The 23429-nt window shown below is 38.3% G+C and overlaps 1 protein-coding gene across 1 annotated transcript; it reads left to right on the top strand.

Moving 5' to 3' along the window:
- The first annotated feature begins 126 nt into the window (after window positions 1-126).
- Window positions 127-23369, top strand: LOC107653855 (elongator complex protein 2-like). The gene is given in 23 exon segments (XM_016440710.1): window positions 127-259; window positions 1084-1162; window positions 1324-1394; window positions 2073-2214; window positions 5808-5885; window positions 6123-6187; window positions 6256-6322; window positions 7221-7364; window positions 7657-7740; window positions 7923-8023; window positions 14216-14344; window positions 14494-14643; window positions 14729-14920; window positions 15391-15460; window positions 15568-15666; window positions 16616-16649; window positions 16651-16671; window positions 18130-18202; window positions 18881-19074; window positions 20712-20829; window positions 21338-21480; window positions 21577-21690; window positions 22914-23369. Coding segments are annotated over 23 exon segments (2457 nt in total). The 5' UTR covers window position 127; the 3' UTR covers window positions 23071-23369.
- Window positions 23370-23429: the final 60 nt, after the last annotated feature.

Below are 23429 nucleotides of genomic sequence, written 5' to 3'. Positions count from 1 at the left end.
AATTGTTATTCAATCCACTACAACTATATTTTTAGAGAAACGTATTTTTAAATAACTCTTTCAGGAACTACTATCGTGGCTTATTCTCCCGGTTATTTTTTAATTGTAACACACAGCAGAGTCGAAAATGGCAGCGCCCGGAATAGACACATGTCATGTCTCTTGTTGTGTTAATCGCACTCCTAATGTTGTGTCATGGGGCAGAGGAGGTCTTATCGCATTTGGGACATGTAATTCAATTGCCCTTTATAATCCACAGGTACTGACTGTATGATTGTTCACTTGATTTAGTTGAGGTGATGCTGATGCTCCGCATGTTATTACACTTACATATGCACTTACAAGTTCCGATTCTTTAATGCAGTGATGTGCAGACTAGACTTGTGCCGGTATTCGGTAATGCGATACATCACGGTAATGACCGCACGATATTGTTATCGTGGGCTCTTCTAAATACCGTGAATAATTATATATTACAAATAACACGTTGTTAAAATCGAAAGTTGCAACTGTATTATTTAATGAGCTAACATGAACTAAGACTTGTATTTTTTTTTAACAAAGGTTAATAACTTCTGTAGCAAATGTAGCTAATGCTCATTGTGAATGTTAATGCATTAACTAAGGTTAACTAATAAGGTCTTATTGTAAAGTGATACCTATTGATCTTTATAGTTCTTTTGCACTTTAATCTGTGTAAAACTTTTAACTTTATAATTTTTTTCTGTATTGCTTTATTGCATTTAAATGTTCAGTTATTTTTGTTATAAGAAAAAAGTTATTAAACCTGTTATACTGTATTATGACAGCACTTTTTTTAAAACTACATTTCAATATCGTGATAATACCGTATACCGTGATAAACGCATTAGCAATTAATCGCAACATGAAAATTTGATACCGGCATATCCATAGTGCAGACTGTGAACTCGAACCTGTGTTTAGAGTATACATTCTTCTGATCGAGTAGTTTCATAGTAAATGTCTTTAGTGTTTGATAAACTGTCAAATAAGATCTGTGACAAGTGACTGTGAAAGTGTGACAGGTGTCTTATCTAGATTTTGTTTATTAATTGTTACCAGGAAATAAGGGTTGTTGAGGTGCTGAATAAACACACTGGAAGAGTGAATGCTGTCCAGTGGGTTCATAAACAAGACTGCAGTAAGTCTTACTTTGACCATCATTAAGAAATGTCAAATAGGCTGTTGACAGATATTTCAATTTCAGAGGTTTGAAAAAGTGTGAAGTCTTTTATCTTCATGCATAGACATTATTCAATTGCCTGTCACTGTCAGACAAAATACAAACAAAGATTTCTGCAGGTCCGGAAACCCAGCTGGTATCCGGTGGGTCAGATAATCATGTTATTGTCTGGGAGAAGCAGGATGGGAAGGTATGTGTGTACAATAGCAACAGTAAATATGAACACTTATGCTGACAACATAATTGGGTCGTTTCTGTTATGCAATACATTGGATAAAATATTAAATAATAAATCAACAGCTTTTAAAGATTTGTTTTTAACATAAACTTAAAGGTGAATTTCAAGCTGCCTTAAAAAAAACAAAAAACTGGTCTTTATATAACTTTCCACCGGATTTCAATATCCCTTTCCATCTTTTGGAATATCTTTTGAATAGCAACCAGTTGCGACAAATCCCTTATGTTAAGATAGCCCTTGGTGATAACACTCTTACAAATATAACGTGATGTAACTAGTTGTCACAATTATAAATATTTGTAACTAATTGATTTCTTAACTTAATAGGTTTGTTGCAACGTGCCCAGATCCTCAATGGCATAATCCTCATTATTTCTGGTGGGAAAACAACAGCACAAGCGGTTTTAGCAATGGATTTGGAATGGAATGGTCAAACTGTTTGTCAAATCATCCTGTTTGATAAAATGAATTCTGCAGCATGATAAAACCCCCCAAAAAAGAACCGTAGAACAGGAATGACCCAGCTTTGTCAGTTATGGACTTCAAATCTGTGATTTGTAAATCTGTCTAAATGGATATTCACAAAAGTAAAAAAAAAATGAGTTGAGTTTGTCCCATCTTCTGCTGCAGCTCACAGCATGTGCAGTGTGTTCGGGACACTCGGGGCCCGTGTGTGCAGTGGATGCCATGTCTCTGTCCTCCTCTCAATTACTGGTGGCCTCGGCATCTTCTGACTCCACTGTTAAACTCTGGACGTGCAGCTATGATACAGGTAAGATAGGAAGTGAGATTTCTGTTCATCATAAGAGTCTAGATTTAAAATACTCAGTCAATGCAAGTTCTTTAATTTTTTTTTTTTATGTTTGCTTTTGAATAAGGACTTTTTTAAATTCTCCAAGCCTGACATCTGCTGGTTGGTTCTTGTAAATTAAGGAGAGTTTAAAATTCAAATTCAGTGCTTATAGGGTAGTTCAAAATCAGTTTATTTGTCATCACAGAGATACAGTAGAATTTGCCTTGGATGTCAGCAACCAAGATCAACAGAAAGCAAATAGTACAACAAATACAAAAATTCTAAATATGTGTATATATTTAATATGCACTACTGTACTCAAAGGTTTGGAAGTCAGTAAGATTTATTTTTATTCTGCAAGAATACATTAAGTTGACAGTAAAGACATTTTAAAGACTTTATGTCTATGGGTGAAAGACAAGACGTCCCATTTTGGTGTCTGCATCAAACATACAACATACTTGTTCTGACCTGTACTTAATAAAGTGTATAAAAGAATACATAATCATACTAAATTTTATTATAGTTTAAATGATTAAAAACTTCTTGCTGACAAATGGGTAAAACCTAATTGTTTGATGGATAGTGGTAAAGATTTAAATTGACAATGAATTAGTTTTTGCGGGCAGCACTGTGATCCTTAAACAGTCTTTTAATGTCATCTAATGATTCTTGTTCTAAACACACCTGACAAGATTTTTTTAGTATATGAACTAGAGCTGCACGATTCTGGATAAATTGAGAATCACAATTTTTTTTTGTCTCAAATAGAGATCACGATTCTCCCACGATTCTGAACTAAACAAAATAATGTGTGGCAAAATATGATTGCTGCATTCTATTTAAAAGTGTTTAATTAATTTGAATGAAGTATTAACCATTTTAATATACACTACCAGTCAACAGATTTTGAACAGTAAGATTTTTTATGTTTTTTAAAGAATTCTCTTCTGCTCACCAAGCCTGCATTTATTTGATACAAAATACAGCAAAAGCAGTAATACTGTGAAATATTTTTACTATTTAAAATAACTGCTTTCTATTTGAATATATTTTAAAATGTAACCATTAGGCCACGACTTCCCCCGTGATGATAAAGACATTTATAATGTTACAAAAGATTTCTATTTCAGATAAATGTTGCTTTGAAATCACAGGAATAAATTACATTTTAAAATATATTCAAATAGAAAGTTATTTTAAATAGTAAAAATATTTTAAAATGTTACTGTTTTTGCTGTACGTTGGATCAAATAAATGCAGGCTTGGTGAGCAGAAGAGACTTCTTAAAAAAAAAAAAAAAAAAAATCTTACGGTTCAAAAACTTTTGACTGTTGATATGTATTTAAAATATAATATATTTAATACTTCAATTTAATATTAAAATTATTAAAAAGTTGTTTGAATCAATGATTCAACGACTCACTCATAAACCTACTGGATGAATCAGCGTTTTTGAACGATTCTCTTGAATAAATGATTAATTCAATTATACATTTTGTATAATAATGCAATCGACACAAACGTTATGTGGCAGTTACTTTCAAACGCGGATTTGCTCTATTTTGGTCGCGCTACCATAGACATCAATGTTTATATCTGAATTATAAACTTTCATCCCAGTATTTCTGTGATAATATGAATGACTGTACCACATAAATAATACTGTGTAGTTGAAAAGACTGTTTGTGAAGCTGTTTCTTAAACAAACATGGTAACTGCTCTCTGTGTGTCAGCGGCAGTGCGAACGCAGATTTGAATGATCCGGTAAGACTAGACGCGGGAGAATCGTTGTCATTTAGAAATGCGATCGTGTTGTTGTCTGAATCGAGATCGCGATCTTTTAACGATTAACCGTGCAGCTCTAATATGAACTATTGTTACACTGAATGTTTTTTTCTGTATGTCATGGTAAAATGTATGACAGTTATAATGTTTTGCTCAGAAAAAGTCAAATTAAACAGGACAAAATGTAAAGCTGTATTAAGATTTGAAGGATTTTGTGTATTTATGTATAGTTCTTTCTTGTTTAATCAACATCTGATATGTCACCTTGTGACTCTTTCCTGATGTAATCTGTAAAGATGTAAACCAAATACACAGGATGGCTCTTCTATCCTGTCTCTCCAGTAGGAGGTCCTAATGGTATCAGTCTGTTGTTTGAAGGCCATTTGCTACCAGTGTAAAGTTCTGTCTCACAGACAGAACTCTGGGAGAAGCTAGGACTCTTACAAGGGTTAAGATTCTTTGAAGAACTACTGCCTTCAAAAATTATTCTCCCCACGAGAACTCTGGTCAAGCTTACTTATTTTATGTATTAGAGAAATGTAATACATTGGCTAGCCACCCAAACCTTTGCTCAGCCAACTACAGCAAAATCTAACAGCTTTTATTGTTTTGATGCTTGAAAACCCCTTTTCGTCTTTGACCCCTATATCTAATATATGTACCGTATACATGCCATGTGTTTATTGACTTTTTTGTTTTATACAAGTCACCATCACTTGTAATAAGAAGAAGCTCATCATGATCAAAAATCATCGTAACTCTAATTCTAATTCAATGTGTCTCCCTAAAGAACAATTAGAAAGCACAGGCATCATTTGATGATTCCTACTGCTTTATTTCTGATGTCCGTACTTACTGTTCAGAAAGAAAGTGATATTTCAGAGACATTTTAAAAAGTGTTGTGTGAAAGCGATATACAGTAGGGTAAATGCAATATTTCTGCATTGTTTTGACAGACTTTCAAGTCACACGATGATGAGTTGCATCATTCATCTAACATTCAAATGACAGTTATCTAATGAGCTGTCTGCCAATATGCAGAAACCTGCTTCTTTTGAGTGCATTATTTTTAAAATTAGCTCAGGAGATGATTTCAGGTTGTCAGGGTGATTGTCTAATTTCAAAATATGTTTTTGGATTAAAGGGGTCATATGATGCGATTTCAATTTGTCCTTTCTCTTTGGAGTGTTACAAGCTCTTGGTGCATAAAGAAGATCTGTAAAGTTGCAAAGACTAAAGTCTCAAATCCAAAGAGATATTCTTTATGAAAGTTAAGAGTCAACCACGCCCTCCTAAAACGGCTCATTCTAACATTCTGTTGCCCTTTCGGGCTTGAACTGATGGTAAAACTAACAACATTATTAACTGTCTTGATATTTACTTTGAAAGCTGACGCTCGCAATTATGGTAAGGGGCATTACATTTCCGACGTGTGCTTGTGGTGTTTGGCCAATCACAATGCACTGGGTCAGCTGGCCAATCAGAGCAGACTGCGCTTGTCAAAGGAGGGGGCTTTGTTGAAAACTACGTGTTTGAGAGAGGCGGGGCATAGAGGACCTACAATAATGTACAGTATTTGAAAAATAATGTGTTTTTTGAACATTAAAGCATGTCAGCATATTCTGTTACACAAAATACACAAAATAATGATCTTTAAAATAGCATCATATGACCCCTTTAATAATAGCCTAATTTAAAATACGTTTTTTTTTTTTTTTAATTAGAATTCATCATGAGTTGGACGGGTTCATTTTCATGTGAGGTGTTTCTGTTCTCTTCATTAGCTGAATGCCTCGAGACCGTATCTTTTGGGAGTGGGTTCATGATGGATGTCTCCTTGGCGTTGTTGCCAGGCAGCAGAGGTAAGCTGCGCCTGGCAAATCAACTGCTCCATGTTGATTTGCTGTATTGTCCAGCCCTATCATGTTAAAATCTCATTCTGTGCTTTAAATATGTACTGGGGCGACGTTAGCCTGCCTCTTACATTATTCACGTCTGGACTGTAGCTGTATTTCGCTTCTAGATGCCGTGAATAGACTTAGTGACTTGTCTGCTTGGTGTGTCCGTGTGAATGAAGAGGATAATTACATCTCTTGCAGTTCCAGTACTCGCCTGTGGGGGAGATGACAGCAGAGTTCACCTGTATGTGCAGCTCAATGGACAGGTAAGATTGTCAGGTGTACATTTTGTGTGTCATGTGGGTGTTTGAATGTTACCTGTGGGTGTGTTTAGTTTCAGAGGCTTCTGACTCTGACAGGACATGAGGATTGGGTCCGATGTGTGGAGTGGGCCACTAAAGGTAGGATCTCTAAATGGAATAAATGTGCTTAAGAAATATTGTATTTAGAGGAAGTAAAATGAAGCATGATTTAGGACCATAAGACCTCATGAAATCTACATTTGACCTTTGTAGCCTTTAGTCCTTATTGTAGCATTTAGTATTTATACTGATAATCAAAGGTTTGGTGTCAGTTTTTTTTTTATTAATACTTTAAATGCGTTTAATTCATTGAAAATGTCAGTAGCAAAATTGATATTGTTACATAAATTTCTATTTTAAATAAATGCTGTTATTTTGACCTCTTAATTGAAGAATCCTGAAAAAATGGAACATGGTTTCCACAAAAATATTTTCCTAAAGATTAGTTAAATAAATTGACTATTTAGTTGCTTCTTTCTGACTAAAAGATGTAATCAATTTCCTTTTTTAATTGGCGATAAAGCCACATAGAAAAGTAGAATGTGGTCTAGCACTTCTCATTACTGTGATGCAGTAAATTAAAACGTTTGTGTGTTTATGCACATCTTAAGCTGATTTTAATTGGCTCTGTCAGGACGATTCTCATTGCTGTATTACAGCAATAAACATTGTCTTAAGAAATAATGAGAATTACAAACAAACTCAAATGTAAAACATCAAAGCAATTGTGGGGTGAAATATGATGTGCACATGTTTTGTGAATTTTGGCATAAGAGTTGAAGTCACAGACCCATTTAATACATATGATACAGTACTGGCAGTGAAGTAGTCCAAGGATATCAAATGCACCATCCTAAGGAGCCAGTATTGTTTTTTTCACTCTCACATTCTTTTATAATGCATGAAACAGGCACTTGCTGCCAACTAAAGGCACCGTAACTGAAATATACAAGCGGGAAAGCTTCACATACTACTTTTTTCACTGCTTAATGTGTAGATGGAGAGCTCTGGCTAGCCAGCTGTTCACAGGACTGTCTGATCAGAGTGTGGAGACTGTTTGCCAAGACTGCCACTGAACCAAACCAGCAGACTGAGGCTGTTATCAAAATGAAGGAGAATGTTTTTCAAGTGTCTGGAGATGGTGAGGCTGGAGGTTTTGCATGATTGTAATTTAGTTGTGTGATGACTTATAGAATTTGGTTATTGTTGAGTTGATTAGTTGCTTGATTATCTGTTTTGAAACCATGTCTTGGCCTGTATAAACACAAAAAATGAAGGATTACGTATACAATGTTTTATAATCGGGGTCCAAAAATGAACTTGCCAGAACCAAATGCAAGAAAAAATGTTATTTGTCTAGTAAAGACTTTAAGTAATGAAAAATGTGTAAGGATAATAATCTGCTCCTCGTTGCTTATTTCTTTCTGCTTTAGAGTTTGCTGTGACTCTTGAAACGGTGTTGGCTGGCCATGAAAACTGGGTTTATGGAGTTCACTGGCAACCTCCATGTGTCAAAGGTATTCCTGCATGCTTTTATTTTGTGATCAGTGAGCATGAGCTGATTTTGTTTCTTTTGTTTCTTCATATCTCTCTAATGTACTGTGAAATTATATTAATTTTGATTGATATTGTTTGTATATTTTATTTGGATTTATCCAGTCTCTGTCGCTATTTTGTTACTTGATGTCTCCCCCTGCAGGTGACTTAGTGGAACAGCCCCTGAAGCTGCTCTCTGCCTCAATGGACAAGACCATGATCTTATGGGGGCCAGAGGAGGATTCAGGGATGTGGGTGGAGCTGGTAAAGTCATCTTGTTTACTAAATACTGATATTGGAAAAATGTAGAAGGTGGATTAGAATGCAGTAGAATGCGTGTGAATTTCCAGAAGACATATCTAAGGAATCTAGCTTCAGTTCCAGCCTTTCAGAGTTTCTGTATGTGTCCAATAAAGAAAGGGTGGGAAATTATGGGATAAAAAAAAAAAATCAAACCTTTTTTCATAAACTGTACAAACATAAACAAGTAACTGACACAAAATACAAGCAATGAAAATAGCATTAAAGTAGTTCATAATAAAAGTAAAATAATAGAATACAATAAAATAAAAATCAACAAAAAGAAAGAACATAAATTATAATGATGTTAATAAATAAAATAAATATAAATAATTGAATAAAAAGTTACAGCACCACATAAAAGCCAGACTAAATAACAGGGTTTTTAATTCATGTTTAAAAATATCAATATTTTCTGCACCTCTCATTTCCTCCGTCGGCATGAGCATAATGGCTGAAAGCTGCATCACCAAATAAGAGAGAAACCAGATGATCTGTGGGACCTTTGAGGTTTATAGACGGAAAGCATTTTTAAAAGGTAGTCTGGATGCAAGACCATGTAGTGCCTTATAAACTAATAAAAGTATTTTAAAATCATAATGAAAACTTGCATAAAGACTTTAAATTGGCACAAGATCTAGTTCTAGACTCAAGATGTCTCCCATTGCAGACCCTACGTCAATGGCTTCAATCTCCTCAGTTTTTTTTTTTAATCTGAGCGTACAGATCAAGCTCCTAGAAAGAAATAACCCCATCCTGAGGTCATTTCCTTTCTCTCTTTCATAGACTCTCTGGTTGCCAGTCATGGACTTCTAGAATCCACAGCAGCGGCAGGAAGTGCTGCACAAGCTCCTCTGCTGTTATGCTCTATGGGTAATGCGGGGAACATCTGCCCATTCTCTGCTAACTGCGTCAAATTTAACCCACACACTGAGAATTGCACAGATAAGCTTGTTCTCTGCCATCTGTGTGAGGGACTGTGAATGATTGGTGAGTTTCTCTCAGAAATGGGATGGCGATACCTCAGATAACCTTAAAACTATGTTTTTTCACTTCAGTCATAATAGGACTTTTTGATTGGCATTGCAGCAGCAGATAACAGGCTTGACTTCGTGGTTGATTAATAAGAGCTACTCACTTTGATCTTGGCATACAGACATAGGTGCACACTCTGGGCTCAGATCAATGGCTCCTGATTCTGACACTTGGCATGTTGTATGATGACGCACATGCTTTGTCGTACTAAGGCATGTCTTGAGTCCAATTAAAAATGAAAGACAGTGAGTTGTAGTTGTAGGAAGAAAGAGGTTGGTTTCAGGTCTTGTGTTGTACCTGGATGCAGTGGGGTTGTTCTGCATCTGTTATTTTCTGCACTGCATGTCTCTTCTGTATAGAGTGGTAAAGGGCATATGATAGGAGGTAGGTGTGAACTGGGTTATCAGATGTGGTTGAGCGCCTTTGAACTGGCAGATATTATATTTTATTTATATCTTTGTAATTTAATATATATAAATCTATAATTTAATATATATATAAATCTATAATTTAATATATATATACATTTATAATAACTTTATAATTTAATATACATAAATCATTATTGGGTAGATTTCTGCAACAGTGCAAATGAAGATTTCTACAACTGCACTTTACTCCTCTATATTTCTCAAATTAAAATGCACAAGGAAATACAAACATAAAAGTTTGTGCAAACGTCCAATAACTAAATAATACATTTAAAGAATACTATTTAATCTCACTTTACTGATTGTTTTTGCTGCTGATCTTTGATTAAATTCCATACATCACATTAGTTTTGCTATAGTTTTAATTTTTAATCTTGCATTTGGTGTGAAAAGGCTTTAACCATTGAACTTGCAATAATTACTTGTTCATAAATATGGCAGTTTATGTTAACTAAAACTTGCCTTCATGGCACAGTTATGGACTTACTGCAAGTGCCCTGCTAAGCAGAAAATGACCACCATCACTTTGGCTAATTAACGCATCCACAAAGAAGAGTCTCCTCCATAATGATTAGCCTAATTGGTCAGATTTAGTGGAGAGCTGGTTTGCAGTAGAGTGGCCAGGCAAACCGCTGTGTAAACTACACCCTCCTAAAAAGTCATGTTGCCAGTGAGCAGTGGGGGGGGGGGCTGCAGGGACCATTTTGAGACTCTGTGAGCCATTAGTGTTGTGCTAATGGTTTATTTTCCCTGATAGCCCAGAAGAGAGAACGGATGAGTTACCGTGAAAAATCTTTAACCTCTAGACCTCATGACCCACACCCACATCACCTAGAATTGACATACTATTGAGCTGCTCTCAGTATCCATCATCATAGTTGGATTGCTCACTTTCAGTCTCACGAATCCTCATCTCATTCTCCACAGGAATGAGTAAAGCATTAGTTTGTCCGGTAGAGATTACCTTTATCTTGTAGTTCAAGATAAAGTGCAAGATAATCCAAGTAGTCATTTAGCAAACGCTTTTATCCACAGTGACTTGCAGTATACTTATTGAATCACTCTGGAGCAACCGGTGCTAAGTACCTTTCAAGGGCATAAGGCTGATAGTTCATGGATTGCTTCTGCTGGGCTTCAAACCTACGTGTACCCATTTCTCATAGGTTCTATCTAAAGTGCTTTCATTTTTTTAAGTGGGAATCTTGCCATTGTTATTGATACCAGTTGAGCTACAAGAACCTACAGTCTTTTGGCTACCAGCCAAGATCTGTAACTTCTAGACCACATCATTGTGGGCGCTGTTTGATTTCCAGGATCCCAACCTCAAGAGTTTCGTCACTCCCCTGAATTGTTTGGTTTCGTACAAATCCCATCCAAAACAGTGTGGTTTGTGTTACAACACACATCGTGCCACAGATCCATATTGGTGTTCCTTCCCTAAACAAGAGTGATTGCACATTTCACCCATGAGATTTGGCCATGATATACGAGTAGCCATTTGGACGGAATTCAAAATCAATCTGGTTAATGTTGCATCACTCTTTCCAGAATGGCTCGCAGAGATCCATGCCATTCAAAGTGAAGGGCTCTCTTTATCGCAGTCATTAGTTCTGCCATATTCACTCCGTAGGATACGCCTGTGAAGGGCATCTCAAATGTCTCTTTATTGGTGTACACGGGAGCGTTAAAATGTTGATAGCCCTTACCGTTTGATGGTTTGTGGATTTAGTTTTGAATCTGTTTTCCAGCCAACGTGGCTCTGTCCGAACCATCCTGCATGTCTTGTGGCGGTGTTAAAATCTCAGCATTAGATGGCTGATTTGTCCATCTAGTGTTGTCGTTTTGATGAAGAGCTTAAGCTAGCCACCTTATCTGGCAATATCTTTGAGACATGCTCTGCTGGGCATGACAAAAGACTGTGAATCATTGAGTGGTGACACCCCTGAACGTGAGGAATCACTGCTGCTCTAAACACGGCTGCTGGAAATGTCTTGTCCTGCTCAAGGTCAACAGGAAACACCACTGCGATGGCTGTTAACTGAAATTTTCATACCTCCTTTTCACAGTTGAAAGTGTGATTTGATTAAATTACAAAATTATTTCTTCAGCCGCTGAGTGTGTATTGGCAATGCAGATGTTGAGGCTGGAGTATCAGTCTTTGCTTGCGCACAATCATAAATAAAAGTAAAGGCAGGTTATCGCTGATGGCATAATCATGACTAATTATCTTGTTTTATACAATGTTACCGCTTGCTCCGCAGTAAGACTCGCTTCCCCCATTACCGTGAGACACTCGAGCAGCATTAAGCATGTTAGACACGGGCCAGACAGAGGGCAAGCCGTGCTACAGTTTGCTGAAAAACAATTACATTGCTTTGGTATTCATAGCCCAGCCCAGTCAGGGGAGTTTACACTGATTCATTCTTCATGTGACCATTTTGTCTCCCAGCTTTCTGAGGCTCACATTTGATTTAATGCGTGCGTGATTACATTCAACATCACATTAATGCATTCAAAGGAAGCAAACACGATTTATTTCTCATTTAATAGTCTCCTCTTTGCATACATCGTGCTTTTCGCTTGTCGGCCTGATTAATTGGTGTCCTCAGACTGTTACTTAACGGAGATGGAGCACAGCTGTAGACTCTCAACTCAGATTGCTCAGGATTCATGACTACTAATTAGTGGCCTGCTTGACCAGCCGGTTTATCGGTGGCAGTGACACCGGCGAAGGCCTCTCTTATCAAACGCTCACCATCAAGAACATGATGGAGAGCGCAGAGTGTAGTTCCAAGGTTTTTGTTTTCATATAAATGTCCTCTTTGGGATCGTATTTTAGCCACCCCAGGCAATTAACTCATAACAGTCACAACATAATGTACAGTGGGTACGGAAAGTATTCAGACCCCCTTAAATTTTTCACTCTTTGTTATATTGCAGCCATTTGCTAAAATCATTTAAGTTAATTTTTTTTCCTCATTAATGTACACACAGCACCCCATATTGACAGAAAAACAGAATTGTTGACATTTTTGCAGATTTATTAAAAAAGAAAAACTGAAATATCACATGGTCCTAAGTATTCAGACCCTTTGCTGTGACACTCATATATTTAACTCAGGTGCTGTCCATTTCTTCTGATCATCCTTGAGATGGTTCTACACCTTCATTTGAGTCCAGCTGTGTTTGATTATACTGATTGGACTTGATTAGGAAAGCCACACACCTGTCTATATAAGACCTTACAGCTCACAGTGCATGTCAGAGCAAATGAGAATCATGAGGTCAAAGGAACTGCCTGAAGAGCTCAGAGACAGAATTGTGGCAAGGCACAGATCTGGCCAAGGTTACAAAAAAATTTCTGCTGCACTTAAGGTTCCTAAGAGCACAGTGGCCTCCATAATCCTTAAATGGAAGACATTTGGGACGACCAGAACCCTTCCTAGAGCTGGCCGTCCGGCCAAAAATGATTTTAGCAAATGGCTGCAATATAACAAAGAGTGAAAAATTTAAGGGGGTCTGAACACTTTCCGTACCCACTGTAATTCTTACTGTATAATCAAATGAACAAATAACCCTAAAAAGGGTTTATAACCACTTCAGACAGGATTTCAGAGTGGATGACAGTCCACAATACCACCGTTCTAAGGGACTGTAGGTAAAGATCTGATGTTCCAAAAAACATTGTTAGCTTAAAGAAAGTTCTGTTGTTACCAACATACTTCAGCAATTCAGTGTTTCCCAAAACCATAGTTCCAACGAACATTCATCAACAGCTTCAGAATGTTGTGTGGTTGGAACTGCAGCTCTCAGTCTGTGGTGAGAAGCACAGTTTCTTTTGGATCAAGCTCTTGAGCAAAATGAGCTATATAAATCAGACCAGGCAACTGTATTGCCCAATTTTGGTGAACCTGTGCTAACTGTAGCCTCAGTTTCCTGTTCTTAGCTGACAGAAGTATCACCCGGTTTGGTCTTCTGCTGCTGTCGCCCATCTGCTTCGAGGTTGCCTTTCTCTCAGTTTGAATCATTCTGGCCATTCTCCTCTGACCCACAGAACTGCCGCTCACTGGATATTTGCTCTTTTTGGACCATTTTCTGTAAACACTAGAGATAGTTGTGTGTGAAAATCCCAGTAGATCAACAGTTACTGAAATACTCCGACTAGCCCGTCTGGCACCAACAACAATGCCAAGTCACTTAAATCACCTTTCTTCCCCATTCTGATGCTTGATTGGAGTAGATTGACTTGACCATGTCTACATGCCTTTATGAATTTAGTTGCTGCCATGTATTTGGCTGAATTAGATAGATTTGTTAACGAGCAGTTGAAAAGGTGTATCTAATTAAGTAGCCAGTGAGTGTATTTGGAACCAAGGTAGTTCGATCAAATGGATATGTGATGAAGTTAATACAATTTCTGGATATAGTCGTAACTAGCTTGTTAATGTCTCCAACAATACATCATACTATGGTAGTTAAGCAGCAAATTACATTGTTGTATGAGAAACGCACCTCAGGGTGGGTAACCAAAATTTGAAGGTTTGAGTCCCTCAGTGGGTTACCAATTCACCAGGTAGTTCTAAGAAGTCCTACAAGAATGTTTCAGGTTTGATGTGTGGTGTTGTACACTATAATATGGATAGTTTGAATATTTAGTTTCTCCATTATTTCTCGTTGACTCCTCATTAAGGTTCGTGTTGGGGAAGTTGGAGGAAACACCCTGGGTTTCTATGGATGCCAGATGAGTCCAGACGGCTTTAAGATTCTGGCTCATGCCTTTCACGGAGTGCCGCACCTCTGGCACTGTGACAGCAACCAGGTCAGACGTAACTGACAACATCTGTCAGTAATGCAAAGCTTTTTATGCAAACATTCCTGTTTGCCTAATAAAAACTGACAAAATTCAAGTGTATTATGATTTATATACTAAATGGAGTAAATTAATATGGAGACTTCTGTTTTGCACAGGGAGAATGGAGGCCTAGTGTGGTCATTTCGGGTCATTTTGGCGCAGTGCAGGACTTGAGCTGGGACCCTGAGGGAGAGTTTATGATCACTGTTGGATCAGACCAAACTACCAGACTCTTTACACCCTGGACCAGAAAAGGATGCTCAGAGGTTTAAACATATGTCAACTCTTTGTTTTTCAATGATCATACATCGTTAAACTTTTACGGTTGATCAACGCTTTCTGTGTTTGCAGATTACCTGGCATGAGATCTCAAGGCCGCAGATTCACGGTTATGACATGCAGTGTCTGACTATGGTTGGGCGTTTTCAGTTAGTGTCCGGTGCAGATGAGAAGGTCCTGCGGGTGTTCAAGGCTCCAAGGAATTTTGTGGAGAACTTTGCTAACATATCATGCACCTCTGTGGAGAAACTGCTGGGCTGTAATGTAAGTACTTAGAATCATCTCATCTTTAAACTTTAATTAGTTGCATCAAATAAAACCTGGGTTTTAATTACTCTTTGCGCTGTCTTGGATCAGCGAGAGATTTTAAGATGAGTCTCACATTTTCCCATTATCTTAATCCTAATGTTTATGCACATGCTCTCAGATATATAGCTAAAGGAGTTTCATTTTTTGTAACTTGAGGTCATGGTAAATGAGACGACATAAATGGCATTCTCAATTCAGGTTGATCTTGTGTAATTAAGCGAATATCACGTGGAACGCTTTGGCTCTTGTGGAGCCAAACACAGCCGTGCTCCCATTTAGACCAGCATTTTGTGAGAATTTTGCTTTTATACAACAGTTGTTATAGAGTATTTTGCATTGCAGACAAAATTTGACAAGTTCACAATCTAGTAGAAGGGTTTATATAGAGAGGTATTTCAATGTGTCTGTGTCTCCTGGGTGTTCAGGAAATAGCAGATCTCCCAGAGGGAGCCAGCACTCCTGCCCTTGGCCTGTCCAACAAGGCCGTGTTTCAAGGTATGAACCCTTTGAATTCGTTGGCCACAGGAGAATTTGCATTGAGCTGATTCTGAGAGCGGTGAGGCAGTTACTAACCTTTACTGTGGCGTCTGATGTGTTTACAGGTGACCTCGCATCTCCGAGCTCTCAACAGGACAGTGAAGATTTCAATAGCCTGTCCGACCAATATAAAGAGTCCTACTTTCAACCTCTCAAACTCGTTGGTATTTATGTATAGTTTTTTCCTCAACTATTGCATTAAAAATGAACTGTGGTTGGTCATTTTTACATTTCAGTCAATTGGCCTGTTTATCTCCAAGTAGACAGTTCTTTCCTGAAACGAAATATAAAATGCATCAGACTTTATGGCAATAGTCAAAAACTTCACCAACACCAGGTAGACACTGTAAGTTGACAGTTCCTTGGTTATTCCATGAAAACACAATGATATTCTACATTTGTGACGAGCAGTTATTAAAGACTGTTTTCTCTGGTTTATTAATGTATCTGGGGCATGAATCAGAGATACTGGAGACAAATGTTATTACAGCATAAGGGGGGGATGGGTGGAGGGTGAGTGTTGAAGCAGGGGGGTTTATGCCGCTCTTGCTCCAGGCAAACAGTGGCAAACGTTGTCAATGTGATTGAAAAAGCTCCTTAATCTGGAATCATAATTAGAAAGAAGGCTTATATAATTGCAAAGTTAAAATATTGATGACTCTGGGCGATGGGGAGCGCAATGAGGCGGACACAGAGTTGTTAATGGAATAATACCACTCCCTCCATCTCGCTTCTTCTGGAGGGGCAAAGAGGGAAATAATTAAAATAAAACCGCAAACCAGGGATGAATTAAAAAAAAAAAGCCTGGTCTCCATTCCATTTCAATTGGGGCATATGTTGCATAAGTGTCTGTATATCTAAATGAGACAATATTATTTCAGGCTTGCATAAAGAGAGCCAAATTTGATTTACAGCATGTCGTAAAGCTAACATCCATTGAAAATTGTAGATAAAGCTGCCGTTGTTCCAAACAGCTTTGAGTAAATTGCTCGTCTGTGTATCTGTTGCTAAATTAAAATATGAGCCTATTGAAAAATACAGTCTATAGGTGTCTGCTCATCTCCCATAATAACTGTGTTTATATTTTGTGACTCTGTGTGTGTGTGTTGACAGAGCCTCCGACAGAGGACGACCTTTTGCAGAACACACTGGCCAGAGGTACAGAAGCTGTGAGTTTCCCATCAATTATCATTTGTGTTCGTCTGCCCTCATTGGCTGTTCTGCAGCCAGCACTAATGCTGCACCGCATTATTGCTTAATCGGCTTCTGTGATATAAATAATGCAGCGTAATAGGTATTTAGAGCTCATGACAAGAATCATTCATTCTGTATGCTTTGACACTATACAGGAAAAGCCTAAAATTGTTCATTAAATATATATATCTCTCCTTAACTTTCTACATCCAAACTAAGACACAAAAATACTGTATGCAAGTATGTGAATGCTAATGCTTCTGGTTATGCAAGTTCGATGTTGTGTCATTGCGCTCACATCTGAAATGTGTCAGACTGCAAAGGGTGTTATAATGGATATTAGAATAAACTTTAGACTGACTGATAGTAATAATAATAATAATAATAATTTTATTTTACAACCAGTAGCAATTATTTAAGTGTCTAGTAACCAATATGTAGCACTGATATTTACCAATTGTTTTATGCATGTTTTTTTTTTAAACAACAATGGAGATTAAAATAATCATTATTCTACAAAAGGCAATTTTGCAAAATACAATAAAAAAAAAATAGTTTTAGTTAACAAAAACAACACTGCACCAGTTTGCAGCAGATTTGCTTAAACTGTTCAAATGTTTATATCTGAATAGCATACGGATTAATGGCTCAGATATTTGAAGTCTCTATCGATCCCTTGTGAACTGAGGATAGTTACTGCCACAGCAATTCAATGGGGTGTTTGCAATGCATTAGCCAAGCATTTGTGCCAGTGTTTGCTTACTTGCATACAGTATTTTCTGGCCTAAGTTTCCCGAGCTTTTGTTAGCACAGAATAATGCCTGTGTTGCACTAAAATGACATATGACTCTGACATTTGCTGAAACTGTAGGCAATATACAACAGAATTGGATGCTTAGTGGTATTTTGCACTGGTTGGTGGGAAAAATGGGCATATTATTCACAAGAAGTTTTGCAAAATTATTACACATTGACTATTTTTCATGATTAAATATTCATTCCCCCCCCCCCCTCCCCCAAAAGGCATTTACAATCAATTGAAATGTACAGACTTGCAATTTTTTTTATCTTGCTCATAAGAATTCAAAGCCAGTTTCCTTGATACACAGGCGACACTGAATAAACTGTTATAATTTACATACACAGCTGTAAGCAGCTGAAGGCTTTGACAGCCTGGCTTGCCGAGCTATTCATCCAGTGCTGGAAATTACTAAGCAAATCTGCTAATAGCTGCCAGAGTGCATTGCTTTCTTCCACTCCCATAAGCACAGGCGAGCACGCACGGCAGCCCTGACACACCAAGCATCCGTCGTGTTTGAATCACCGCCCCGACTGTCTCTCTGAACCTGTCACGGTGCTCAGGCTTTATTTGTGAGCAGGTACTGACAGAGCCCTCATTAACATACCCTCTTTCCATGTCACTCTCTCCGCAGGTATGGGCACGGCTTTGAGATGTTTTGTCTGGCATCGAATTCTGCGAGGACTGTGGTGGCTTCAGCATGTAAGGTACAATCACATGGGTGACCAGATGGTCATTAGTGTCACACAAATGTATCCGTGGACTGTAATAACAGAACACAGTAGAGCATGCATGTGTGAAGCTGCACCGATCCTTAAGTGGTTTTAAATGTTTAGTCATTTGCCATTTTAACAAGCTCGTGTCAATTTAGACCCTGAAATCCATGTGTAAGTAAATTTTCCTTCTCTTTGATGTAATGAGCCGCATGTCGTATTAAAAACACATTGAACTTGCATGACCAGGGTTGGTTAACCAGCCCTACGTGCCCTCCGGCCTGTGTGACACATTCTTGAGACAGTTGAAGGGAGATCATTGGTTTGTGTCCCAGTCTGGCCCCCGTGGTTCTGCCAAACCCACACTGATCGCGCACAAAGCCCTTCCGAATGAAAGCACATTCTGCGTGTCACCTGCCATTTTTCACGCTCGAGCGGAGATTGTGAGGTTTATTCGGTGGAGCTGATGGCGGCCTGCTGTTGGGGTCCTGCAGGCTCAGGTGACTTTGCTGTGGACGTGAGGTTTATTCTCTAACACTGCTGGCTGAGCTGCAAATGCTGCGGTGGGGGGGCTCTGCAGTTGAGGTTCAGAAAAAGAGCACTAAAAGAACGACTTGCTTGTGGATGCTGGTGTGAAAGATCTACATGATCAACATGTGTCTTGTGTCACAGGCCTCTAAACCTGAACATGCTGCCATTCTTCTGTGGAGCACAACTTCCTGGAAACAGCTTCAGTCACTGCCCTGCCACAGCCTGACCGTCACTCAGATGGCATTCTCCCCGAATGGACACCTTCTGCTCGCTGTTTCCCGAGATCGCACCTGGTCCCTATGGAGACAAGGAAACCCTGACTCAGATACAGGTCAGCACACCTCCCCTTATCCCTTATTCATCTTTGTTCCCTCATAGACAAGCGGTCAAGTTGAGTGTATTTTGTATATAATTATGTATAATAATATATACATAATACATGTATGTATGTATTATGTATAAAAAATATTAAACAAAATAAGAAATATTACCATTGTAATATTTTACTGTAAAATAAAATGAGTATTTAAGAAAATATAATAATATAATAATAATAATAATAATAATATCAGGTGTCATTGATAAAAATATAAAATCTAAATATTACGATTGTCGTATTTCATTGTAAAATAAAAAAAGAGTATATAAGAAAACTAGCAATAATAATTTTATTTTAAAGTACAACTGTGCAATTACAATAATAATTCTGACTTAATTACTTCATTTTTAAAAATGTTAAATCATCAAGCTTTCAAATGAGTGAAAACCGCAGGGAGCCCTTATAGCTTCTCTTTTGTTGACAACAGCTGATTTCTCATTACAAGTTTGGGAAATGGTTGGCGCATGCTGCGTTTCCAAATGCACATTATAAGCGTGCATGAGTTTGAGCAAACCGAGCTGAACGGAACTGAGCCGCTCAGAGACACTGAAAACTGTGAATCATATCGCAGTTTTTATTTTGATTAATCGTACAGCCCTACGTAAACCGCCCCATAGAAGTAACATCCAATAAGATGAATGGGAACACTAACAGCTTCCTCCAGGGTTTATAGACCTCTTTACTCAAAGACAGCTTTTACCTTCCTCCATTTCTCATTGTCAACAATATAAGTTTGTGGACTGCTGATGTTCGCCCACTGTAAGATTCTCCTGGCATTTAGAAAGAGTCAGTTAGCGCCTCCCAGTGACCGCACTGCAGTGTTCATGTGTATTCTGAGCATACACATCTAAATCACTGTTGACACAAGGTAACCACAGGAGCGTCTGTTTTTCTTTCTCTATTTTCTGACGTGTCCGAGGCATCGCAGGCCGCTTAGGGACGAGGCACGCCGCAGTCCGTTCTCTGAGGCTGGTATTACGCACAGCCTGTATGCTGCAGATGTGGAGAGGTTAGTCATTGTCACAGCTGATCAGAGAACAGCCCAGCATGGTGGTTGAACAGTGTCATGCGTGGAGAAATCTCTGTCACAAAGACATGTTGCCTCCCCTGATGCCTGCCTGACTTTTGTGTTTCTGGCTAATGAGTTAAGACTCTCCAGTCTGTGACTGGCCATTTGTGGTTGCTTGAGCTTTAATTAGCAGAGCAAAAATGAGCAAAATTACAACAAACATTGAGGTAGGGCTGCACGATAATGGTTAAACTGCATTATTTTGCTCAAAAATATAAGTATGAATAATAATCATGATTATTGTCATTGTAATTTTTTTTTTTCCATTTCATCAGCATAATTGCAATTTCACAAGCATAAATTAAGAGGACGTCAACTCGCATTGGTTGCTCTCAGATTTAGTTGCAGCACAAACAAACGTGAAAGAAAACAGACTGGCTAGCTGTATTACTTTTATTTGAGCAAAATATCCCAATGGACTAAAATGGAATTTAGTAATAAATTAAGCTAAATACAGTTGTGAATATTATGTCTTGTATTTTTAGATTTTACCTTTTTTTGTTTGTTTGTTTCTTTTTCCAGAGGCAAGCTTTTCTCTACGCAAACACTAGTAAGGACACAGCGGTTCACACACGCATTATTTGGTCATGTGACTGGAGCTCTGACAGCAAGTACTTTGTGACGTCAAGTCGAGACAAGAAGGAATGATGGTGTATAAAATTGATTTTAAGATAAAAAATTAGACGACAAAGAATGAACTTGACGGAGCTCAAACTCAAAACACATGGCAGCAACAAACAGGAAGTGACGTGAAAAAAGGTCCAGTTTAATATGCATTTAGCAAATGTTGTAGGACTGGTGGCATGGCAGTCATTTGAACTTGTACGGCCATGTAATGGTGTGAACGGAGCAACACATGAAAGTTTTCAGTTATCGATACCTTTGTAGAAAGCTAAAATTTCCAATAACTGGGGCAACGCAAAAATAAAGGGAGAGGTATTTAGCTGGTCATGGAATTTCAATGTGTCCACCCCCATAATGAGAACCACTTCATGCAAAATAAAACTGCTGCTATCAGGCTACTGATACTGATTACTCTGTGTGTAAAACATTTTTAATGAGGGAAAAAGGACTGCATGCAGCATTTTTTTAAGTCCAAGTCTTTCCTGCGGTCTAAGCTTTGACATCTGACCTTGTTGTGTTATTGTAGGTAATCATCTGGGGTCATCGTGTTTCTGGAGTCAGTGTCGGTGAATGTGAGGGTGAAAGCGTGACCCCCTGCTCTTCTGTTCTGGATGTCGGAGATTCAGCTACTGCTGTGTCTATCTGCCCATATCTCTGTTCAGACCAGAGGTAACGTTATTCACCTGTGGTCTTTATGTAACACCATCATTAGAATTAGTGCGATGTGTCTGGGACAAATATTGAATTATACTTGCATTTGTGTAGTTTTTTGCTGGCTGTAGGTCTAGAAAATGGGAAGATTGTGCTGTATAAATGGAGGCCATTAGAGGATTTGTCTTCTGGATCAGACTGGAGCAAATGTGGAGAAACCGATGCTTGGTATCCTTTTTCCTGCTCATATTCTCCACTCTTTTATAATCCTGAAATGGTGAGTTTGAAAACATCATTGTACTCTAGCTAAGAGGTGTGATTGATAGGCCTGCACAGAATCTGCACTCACATAACTAGAACTAAGAACTTGTGAAATCAAAATTGACTTTTTACGTTATGCCTGTGGATGTTATTTTAAAGAAAAGTTTTTCAGTCTTCGTAAATCTCTGTTTAAAGCATAATTAGCTCTGCTTATCAAAATAAGACTAGATTTCTTGTTTTGTGTACTGTTTTTAATTTAGTAATAATAAATATAATAAAATTGTAATTACACTTTTTATTTTGTATGTAAATTCATTTGAATATGTAATCACAAAAAAATTGGCCAAACTGTGCAGTGGTACAAACAAGTACAGCACACCTGAAGCATTTTAATCACAATTAGTTTAGAATTTTATTTTTTATTTTTTAAGTCAGCACAGAAAATTTGACCAAAGCAAGCAGGTTCTTTAAAGCTGTTTGGTCAAAAATAATTAAGAACTGTTAAAATGCCTCATAAGCCCCTATAAATAATCTCACAGTTTCACAGTCTTCCTCGTACCATCTCAAAAAGTGACGCGATCTGAAGTTAAAAAAGACAGTCATACCTCTACCCAGAGACCAGTGATGGTGGTATAATTGACAACAAAAGGGGCCGCATGTATCTGAGCTGGCCACGCTGCTTGGGAGAAGCTTCAGATTGATACGGGGGCTCCCGTGGGCAGGTTTCGCATTGATCCGTGAAGAGAGAGAATGAGGTGTCAGAGAGTGGTCAGGCCATGTTGTGCATTCTGTTCGCACCGAGCCCTCTCGCTAGCTATCTCTCTCTCCCCCACAGTGGATTGAGTCCCGACTGGCTAAACTCTCTCCTTCTGTAGGTGTAATTGATAAACCGTCTGTGTAGGCACTTACACATCTCTCTTACCCAGAAGTCACTCACCTTAGAAGCACAAGAAGTGAAAATTTGCCACGTATTGCAGTGAGTTCTGAAAAGCAAGATTGATTCGTGTGTTTATTCGTCTGCCTGTGTTATTTTGGAAATTGGCAAGTGTGTATTCACCCCTGGAAGTATTTGGACAGGCAGAGCTGAAGTGAAACGGGGCGCCAGAGACATCCAGACAGTGTGCGAGGGGAGATTTGTGTAGCCTTGAATCAACGTCGTGCTTGTGGCTTTCCTTGACCACCCATCACAGTCAGTCTCACACTCTGACGGTGAAGAGGCTGCGCTGGAGGCCGAGGCTGGGCCGGGCAGGCCATGGCGGGAACGAAGAGCGAGCTTGGGTTCAGCTAGCCAGCGCTGGTGCCGACCATGTCGTCAAAATCTTCAACATCAAAATATCAGCCCTGTGACTTCACGCTGCCTCTGGTGATAATCTGCAGTGCGTCCAGCTGATATTCAGTATGAATGAATCACAGTCACCTGAACTGCTGTGAAGTCTTCAGCTGGCCAGTGCGGCTAAATGTGCTGCTGTAAACTCCGTTTTTCATGGGGGATTCTGGGAGCAGTTTTCTCATTCCCTTAAATCAGCTTCTCTTCTTCAAATTTCAGCACTATTACTCATGACCTGTAAACACGAACTAATGTACTATTTATGATGTATAAAAAAACATATTGCTTTGTATTGTAATAAATGGCTCTTTTCTAGTAATGGAATGTCACAGTAGTGATTTATCTCAAGCTAACTATAATTCTTTTATTGGCTGTTTTA

The sequence above is a fragment of the Sinocyclocheilus anshuiensis genome, unplaced genomic scaffold, assembly GCF_001515605.1.
Source record: "Sinocyclocheilus anshuiensis isolate Anshui unplaced genomic scaffold, SAMN03320099.WGS_v1.1 scaffold223, whole genome shotgun sequence".
NCBI classification, from domain to species: Eukaryota; Metazoa; Chordata; class Actinopteri; order Cypriniformes; family Cyprinidae; genus Sinocyclocheilus; species Sinocyclocheilus anshuiensis.
This window is presented reverse-complemented; position numbering and strand designations above follow the sequence as displayed.